This window comes from Phalaenopsis equestris, unplaced genomic scaffold, assembly GCF_001263595.1.
Source record: "Phalaenopsis equestris unplaced genomic scaffold, ASM126359v1 Scaffold000002, whole genome shotgun sequence".
In the NCBI taxonomy this organism is placed as follows: Eukaryota; Viridiplantae; Streptophyta; class Magnoliopsida; order Asparagales; family Orchidaceae; genus Phalaenopsis; species Phalaenopsis equestris.
In genome coordinates, this window is record NW_018164444.1 from 59,056,039 (window position 1) to 59,065,008 (window position 8,970).

The window sequence follows — 8,970 nt, forward strand, 5'->3', positions numbered from 1 at the left end:
CGCCGCCCTCCCTTCCCGCCTCTCCCCGCCCCTCTCGCCGCTTCTCCAACCGCCATCGACGTCAGGGCCGCATCGCAGCGGCAGCCGCCGCCCCCGTTCCTCGCTCTCCTTCGTTCCTCAGCCGCTTGGTTTTTCCTCGTCTTCGATCCCAGCCACAGCTTCGACCTCCACCGCTTCCGCGCATGGGATTCCTCAACCTCCGCTGCCCACTCGCCTCATCCGATTTCCACCTCGCGTTCCTCTTCTCCTCCCCCGCCTCAGAAGCCAGCCTCTTTATTCCTCTCGCATAGTCCAGACTCTAGTTCCTTTTCCCCGCTCTCCTTAAACCATATTGTCTTCGGCATCGCCAGCTCCGCCAACCTCTGGCAGCGCCGGCGAGAATTCATTCGCTTGTGGTGGCGGCCTGGGGTGATGCGCGGCCACGTCTGGCTCGACGATCGCGTGCGGCAATCGCGGAACGCTTCGGCCTCCCTTCCGCCTGTCCGGGTTTCCGATGATATATCGCGTTTTAGATACACAAATCCCACCGGTCACCCCTCTGGCCTTCGTATCGCAAGAATCATATCAGAGACGTTCCGACTCGGCCATCGCGACGTCCGGTGGTTCATGCTTTGCGACGACGATACCATTGTGAGTCCTGATAACCTAGTGGCTGTTCTCTCGAAGTACGATTGGAGGGAGATGGTGTATGTTGGAGGGCCATCGGAGAGCCACTCGGCTAATATTTACTTTAGCCATGCCATGGCTTTTGGTGGTGGGGGGATTGCCATAAGCTATCCTCTTGCTGAGGCTCTTGCTGGGACTCTGGATGATTGCCTTGAGAGGTATCCGAAATTATATGGCAGTGATGATCGGCTGCATGCTTGTATTTCTGAGCTTGGTGTCCCTCTAAGCCGTGAGTACGGATTCCACCAGGTTTGTGTCTCTATCTTCAATAAATTTCTAATACCCTCTGCTAGTGTAGAAGACAAAACCTCGGATCAAGATTTTCAGCTGCAGGATGTTAACCTCCTCAAAAATTAAAACGATTCACATGAAGAGACCCTGTAACCGAAAAGATTACCATGCGCAGCTTCTTTTTTAATTTAAATACAATGTACCGTAGATCTATGGGTTGAATGAAATCAATCCCTCCTATGCTTTTCTTGTTTTCCATCTCACTCTTACAACACACACTGCTTTAGCCATCCAAATTTCTTACAGTATAGCATATCACTCTAGATAGCTGCTACCTCTTCTATGCTATCAAAGACACTTGCTTTACCGACTCAAAGGTCACCCATAACTGAATCAACCGGCCACCTCCTATTTGAACGATAGTTTTGCTTCACTCAAAATCAACGACTTTGCCATTCCCAAGGCAACCATCCGATATGGAACTCACAAATAATGAAAGTATTCAAGGCCAACTGCTTTGACGGATTTCTTCATGGCACTACCCCTCCATGAAAAAAATGATGACTGATGCCACTGGTCATGTTGCTCTCAACCCCACTACACCGCATGGATGCTCCTCAACCAAAACCTTGCAGCTACTCTGTACTCTACCATGGCTGCATCTATACTCCGATGTGTGCTCAATTTGGACTCCTGCTTGGACAACTGGACGTTAATTGAATGCAAACTCCAAGCTTCAAATCATTCTTGGGTACTTAGAAAAAAATTGAAATGCATAATATATCAATGTGGAATCAAACAATTACCTGACAACAGCCAAATCAAATATCGTGGACAACATTGTAGCAGCTGGCTCCACCATTGACACAAGCCATCATCATGTATTAGTTGTATACTCTTAATGGTATACTTGCTTCATGTAAAGCTTTCAAAATAACAATCAGGATTAAGCAGACCCTAATAAGCTTAGGGACCTTTACTAGCTTTTGTGCTGGGAAGAAATCATCATTTTCTATAAACTCTCCCTTGTATCCATCACAACTGATTCATACACAGCCTTTATAACTATTGTGGATGTGACTATAGTAAATCATCATGTGGAAGAGGCCGTAATAGCTAATGTGAACAAAATCAACGTCCAACTCATCCATCTCAGCTGAACATGGGTGGCGAACCACTCATTCAACTTTCCTAGTGGATTTGTGGCTAGAAAGATCATAGAGCACTTTAATGCTGGCACACCTAATCCCAACTATGCTCCTTCAGCTTTAGCAATTGCTACAGATCTAGTCACTCCTTTTCCCTCCCCACAATGGGATTGATATTTTAATGTCAAGGCATCCAACCAATTTGTAGAATTCACAGCAAGTGGAACCTTATCAAGGAACATACAAGATTTTTGTTTGTGATAAATTTCTCTCTCACTTCCAATAAAACAAACCAATCACAAATTGTTATTGGCATCCACTCGCCAGCTCCTTCTCCAAACTTCTACGTGCTCTTGATATATCACATAATCTCATTTTCATATCCCATCTCACCATTGATAATAACTGCTCTATTTCTTTTTAACTTTTAAAGTTTCAAAATTAAGGACTTAAAGGTGCACCATATAATGTTCCAAGCACCATGCCACAACAATCTCTATTCCATCATCAACACTTGATCAGTTTTGATGCCCATCAAATTTGCCACTGAAGTTTGGCATCACCATTTTGGTTATCCAAACCATCAGACCACAACAACTATCTTCAAACAAAATAGAACCTTATGTATTTCCATTAACTTCTTTTTTTGCAACTTATGTGGAGCTGCCACAAATCATTAGTTTTCCCTTTTTTGCTCCTAGCAATCACTCTTACAAACTTCTTGAATTAGTGCACGTGATATTTGAGGTCCGTTCTCAATGTTTTCATTTCAAGAATACATGTGTTATTTATTATTGTTGATTTCTACCGATATTCTTAGTGTTTTCCTATGCTAACAAAAGTTGAAGCAATGAATCAATTTATATGCTTTAAACTAATGGTTGAAATTCAATGCACAGCTCCCATTAAAATCCTAAGATTTGACAGCGAGTTAAATACCAAATCCCCACACTTCATAATTTTTCATTAATAATAGTATAATTCACCAAATAAGTTGTCCATACACCCTCAAGAAAATGGGTCTCAACCAACACAAATATTACCATAGTTTGAAAGCTACTTGTTCTTTACACTTTGAATTTGACCTTCACCAATCTCTATACACCCACTGCTCAAGATTTTCTACCTAATAAATTGCATGCTATCCAAAGTCAACAAAATAGGCCTCCATACTACATCGAAAATCACCAGACTACTCAAAACTTAGTAGTAAACAGTTGTGCCTGCTTCCCAAGGATATCACCATCTCATAGAAACAAAATCGCGCCTCATTCATACCTATGTCTTCTAGGCTATTCCAAAATAGCAGTAGCAACAGATGTCCAAATCTCTCCACCGAAAAACTAATTTCTATATCGCCATGTCACATCTAGTGAAAGCTTTTTGCCCTAAACAAAAACTCAATCTTGTACAACACCTAAGTTGCCATCCATTAACATTCCCCAACTCTGACACCAACCGCATTCTAATCCTTACTACCATTGATTACTACTAATCAGCACCTTCCTCAACATACTTCCACAGAAGAAGCATTCTGCTCATCTTCACTGCCCCAACTACACTTCTATTCACTTGAACTACCAACATCATTGCCTCTTCCTCAACTATCACCTACACATCATATACATTCCATGGTCAACCTATTAGGAGTAGAGTCTCTGCTGCCCAAACAAATTTTTGATGTATTACATAAATATACTTTTGTGGAACCCATCAATTTTGAAGCACTCGAGCACGTATAGTGGGGACATGCCATGGCACAAGAATTTCATGCTTTTAAAAGCCAAAGTACATGGACGTTAGTTCTTCTTTCATGTAATTAGACCATAATCGATAGCAAATGGACCTACATAATCAAACATCATATTGACGAAATTTTTTTTGCTATAAAGGCTGCTTAGTTGCTTTAAGGTAGAAATAAGAATTAAGGCATAAATTACACTGAGCCATTTAACCTGTCGTCAAAATACCCACCATAAGAATACTTGTTACCATAGCTCTCTATCACAAGTGCGAGAGTACTTCTCCATGTTACCTTACAAGAAACTGTATATGAGCATCAACTTCCAGACCATTGTGACTCATAATATCCAAATTTTGTTGTCTGTTGAAAAAGGCTATCTATGGTCTTAAATAAGCTTCAAGGCAATTTCTTAACATCTTTCGTAGTCATCTTATGAAACTCAGTTTCAACTTTAGCAAACTCAAAAATCTACTACCGTGTTCATATTCAAATTTACTTCTTGTATACGTGGATGTCATTTTTCTTATAATCAACGCAACACATTGCTCATAAATCTTCAAGAAGCTTTCTCAATCAAATTCCTTTGCTTGGCTTCCCACTTTCTTGGCATCCACATCTAGAGAGCCTATTTTGGTCTACTACTCACACAGGAATAATAGGCCACTAATATATTAAATAGAGTTGGAATAACGGATTGCAAGGTTATCTTTAACTCTCTATTCTCCCAGCTCATCCTTTTACTAGATGCTTATCATCCACTTGCTAGTCCAACATTGTATAAACACTTAGTCAACTCACATCAATATCTTACCATCACCAAACTTGATATCTCATTTTTAATCAATCAACCTTGCTAACATATGCACTTTCTTTTTCCTTTTATCTCTTAAAATGCCTATTATGATTCTTCAAGGCCTTGCCTTACATTCTCCTACATATTTTGGGCAAGTGACTTAAGTGATAGGAGATCCACCACTGGACATTAATCATCCTTGACAACACATCCATCTCTTGGCATGAAGTAACTCATGGCTGCTCGATCATCAGTTGATGTAGAATATTGAGCTCTCACCTCTGCCGCCTTAGACACCAACTGTCTTTATTGACTACTAAAAGTGCTCCACACATACCCATAACCCAATCTTTCGCCATCTACTATGACAATAACTTGACAATGGCTATCATTATAAATCAAATCTTTCATGCTCAAATGTAGGACTATAATTGAGCCGAATCGAGTTGATTATGCTTTGGATTGTACTCGGTTTGCTCGTTTTATGAGTTGTTCATGTTCGACTCGAGCTTGAGCATAACTTTCACATAAATGTTCATACTTTGCTTCCTTAATTTTTTTTAGCAATTGTACTTATTTTGAAAATTGAATAATATATGTGAATTGGATATGTACTTCAATGGATTGATAAACAAGTTAATAGTTTAAATTAATATTTGACTTTTTATATAGAGTTGTTAACAAATATTTTATAACTCTTAACAAAGAAACTATCATGTAATTTTCAAATTACCATTTAAGCATTTTATGCTAATCAAATCAAATAATATTTAAGCTGTAAGATTTCTTGTAATTAAATAATATAAATAAGTATTAACAGAAATAGTTCATTGAAGTAAATAAATAAAAAAGAATTGAATTAGATTAATATGCTTGTTGATATTAAATTATAATACGGTACTATTAAATATCTAATTAAATAAATTCTAGTTAAGTAATTTTTTATTTAAATAATATATCATATAATTATATATTATTAACAAATTTCTTGTTAAACAACAAACAAATTTATTCGTGAACATAAATTGGTTTATATAATATTCGAGCTTTTAAAAAATATTCAAAATTTGTATTTACTAATTTGAACAAATTTGATCGAGTATTGGTCGAGTCGAATTTGAATTGTTCATTGAGTGAATTAGTTCATTTACAACTCTGCTCAGATGAAGCACATAGAAATTGACCACCATATTCCATGTGAAAACATCAAATCTAATGAGCTCCACGTTATCAACACAAGCACTCAAGTTCAAGTCACAGACATATTCACAGAAGCTGTTCCTACACCACACTTTAACATACTGTGTGGCAAACCGAAACTGCAACCATTGATCATCAGCTTGAGGGGAGGTAATAGCGATAGTCGCCTAACCTTGCAATCGGCTGGAGCAGATATAACCTCTGATCATGATTCTTAGCCACTGGACGTTAACCTCATCACAAATCACAACTTTCAGATAAGTAAAATGATGACAGCAGAAAAGATATTATCGGCAGCTCGTCTTCTTATTTAAATGTCATTTAGTGTAACTCTGTGAGTTGAATGAAATCAATACCTCCTCCTCCCTCTTTCTTCATTTCTTAGTCTTACAACATAAACTGCTTTAGCCATCTAAATTTCTAATAGTGCAGCATATCACTCTAGAAAGGCTGCTCCATTTTTTCTTATATTCAATTTTTGGAAGATTTACATATATACCACTCAATTCCTATGTATTTACATATCTAACACATAAATTTCAATTTTTACATGCATGTGACCTTCCCTATGGATGAAAATTGTATTTCACCTTTTAAAAATAAAAATGATGGTATGTTTGATGTGATATGAAATGTTTGGGTGGTATGAATGTAAAAATTAAATTTTAGGTGTTGATGTGCAATTACGTAGGAATTGGGGTATGTATGTAAATGCCCCTTCATTTTTCAGTCATGCTCTCTACATACTTATTAGCCTTCATTTTGCGGATGATTTCTTTGTCAACTTTATATTGTTTCTGGTAATTTAAATGAAGATTTTTAGCAACACATGATTTTTTCTAATTCAATTATGATAATATATGTAATAATGAAGCTATAAAATTTAGTCAGTGTGGATTGCATGCCTCATTTACTGGTGTCTCCTTTTTATCAGTGGGATATTAGAGGAAATGCGCATGGCCTTTTGGCTGCTCATCCTATCACTCCATTCATTTCCATACACCACGTTGAAGCTGTGAAACCACTTTACCCCGGCTTAGGCCATCTAGAGAGCCTGAAACTTTTCACCAAGGCTTCACGAATAAATTCTCGAAGCTTCTTGCAGCGCGCCATTTGTTATGACAAGGATGAGAGGATCACATTTGCTGTTTCTCTGGGATACGTCGTACAAGTATACCCGAACATCGTCCTCCCGAGGGAGCTCGAGCGCTCGGAGCTGACTTATACTGCTTGGAACCGAATTGGTCACCGATCTGAATTTGACTTTGATACAAAGGATCCGCCGAAATCCATCTGTAAAAAGTCCATTCTATTTTTTCTGAGAAATGTTGTTGAAGATGGGTCTGGAGGTATTTCTGTCAGTACTTACTCACGGTCTAAACAAGGCGATGATTTGAAAAGAAAAGTATTTTGCTTTCCCCATTCACCCCCTCTTCGTCGTGTTGACGAAATTCGGATATTTGGGAATCCGCTGAGTGAAAATTGGCATCTGGTCTGTGTTTCTTTTTCTTTGCTTATTTTAACTTTCTCTCTCTCTCTTATAAACTAATGCATTCTTAACCTTTTCAATCTCATTAATTATTGATCAGGTTCCAAGGCGTCTGTGTTGCAAAGCTGATCGAACGGTTAATCGAACTCTGAGTTTAAATGTCGGAGAGTGTGAAAGGAGAGCACTTGGATCTGTTTCTGATTCTCTATCACCATAAAGGAAACAAAAATATTGGTTTTTTGAGCTCCATTATTTCATCATTGTTTCTTTTACAGGCCTTCAACTGGCCGATCAGATCACCTGAATGACACAGAAAGTTTGAGGTAGCTTCTGTTCTTATACATTGTTCACTAAACGCAGAAACTTGTTTTCGTTGATTAGGTAAGTATTCTTTGCCTTCGAATTTTACATGGAAGGCTTTTTTTGTCATAATTAACTTAAACAATAATTTATAATTCAAAAGACGTGTTCTAGGGAGCTCTTTAGTTATATGATTTTGCTCTTTTCTCATGTATTTACATGCCTTTATATAGAAGTAAGATTGTGTTCTGTGTATGGTTGTGTAGAACTGGTGATGTATGTCCCATTTCATAACAGTCTTTATTGAGATTTTGGTAGAGTTCTACTTTTATGACAACAATATGCACTAGTGGCGCATGTCGAAAATTAATGGATTATTTAGAGGCTGTTTTTTTATTTGTGCTGATTAATTCTTATGGGTTTAAATATCTAATAACCTGAACTCTGATTTTTACATTTATAAAACCCAAATCTTTCATATCATATTAAAATCTCACTATTTTAACTTCTATAAAGTGAAACAAATATTTTCGTTGCATAGATAAGGTGACATATACATAAAAATTAAAATTTAGTTGTCAGATATATTAATACATGAGGATTGAGTGGTATGCATTTAAATCATCCTTTCTTATATCTATGTCATCTTCTATCCATATGCATTAATATCATTTTCATTGAACAATCCTAATAGGTTTATGTGCTTATGTTAATATCTTTACGTTTGCTTTATTTAAGCATGCATGAACTTAATTATATTGGATGTGTGCTAGAGAATTCGTGGCAGTAAAGTATTATCATCTTAGCATTGTACGAAATCACTCAAATAATAAAAGTGACAAGCAGAGTTATCATCTTAGCATAGTACGAAATCACTCAAATAATAAAAGTGACAAGCAGAGGCATCAGGAGTTTTTATATTGAATATATGAAAAGAGAAAAAATCATGGGGTATTGCTCAATCAGAACGATCCATTATGCATTAGCGAGTACACGTACATGTTCTTGTCTCACAGGCGGGAAAGGACTACATAGTTCTTCTATGTGCAATGTTTGTTGCACAATGGCATGGAGTGATTGCAGTTGGGAGTAGTTATTGGAACTTCAGTACACTGTCTTCGAGATGTGTCATTGCACAACATTTAGGACACTGTGCTGCAATGTCAGGTGCTTCGTCACTCTGCAACGCATGCCCTAATTTCATAGTGTGCATCGTGATTTCATAAGGGGATTTGTTTCAACGACCAAGGGGGCCACTGACAGTAGCCGATGATGGCTGACGAGCGGTGGCTGACGGTGGTCGACGGTTATAGGAGGTGGCGGCGTTCACTGGACTTTCGGTGTAGAACACTAGACCAACTCATTCTGCATACAATCCCACTCCAAGCTCAGGTCTCAG

General features: G+C 38.0%; 1 protein-coding gene across 1 annotated transcript; it reads left to right on the forward strand.

The window, feature by feature from the left end:
* LOC110019241 lies at nucleotides 1-7,815 on the forward strand (the record flags this gene model as incomplete). Its single annotated transcript, XM_020716837.1, has 3 exons — nucleotides 1-915; nucleotides 6,717-7,274; nucleotides 7,372-7,815. Coding segments are annotated over 3 exons (1,590 nt in total), but the record flags the coding sequence as incomplete, so codon positions are not given.
* Between the last annotated feature and the right edge of the window lie 1,155 nt (nucleotides 7,816-8,970).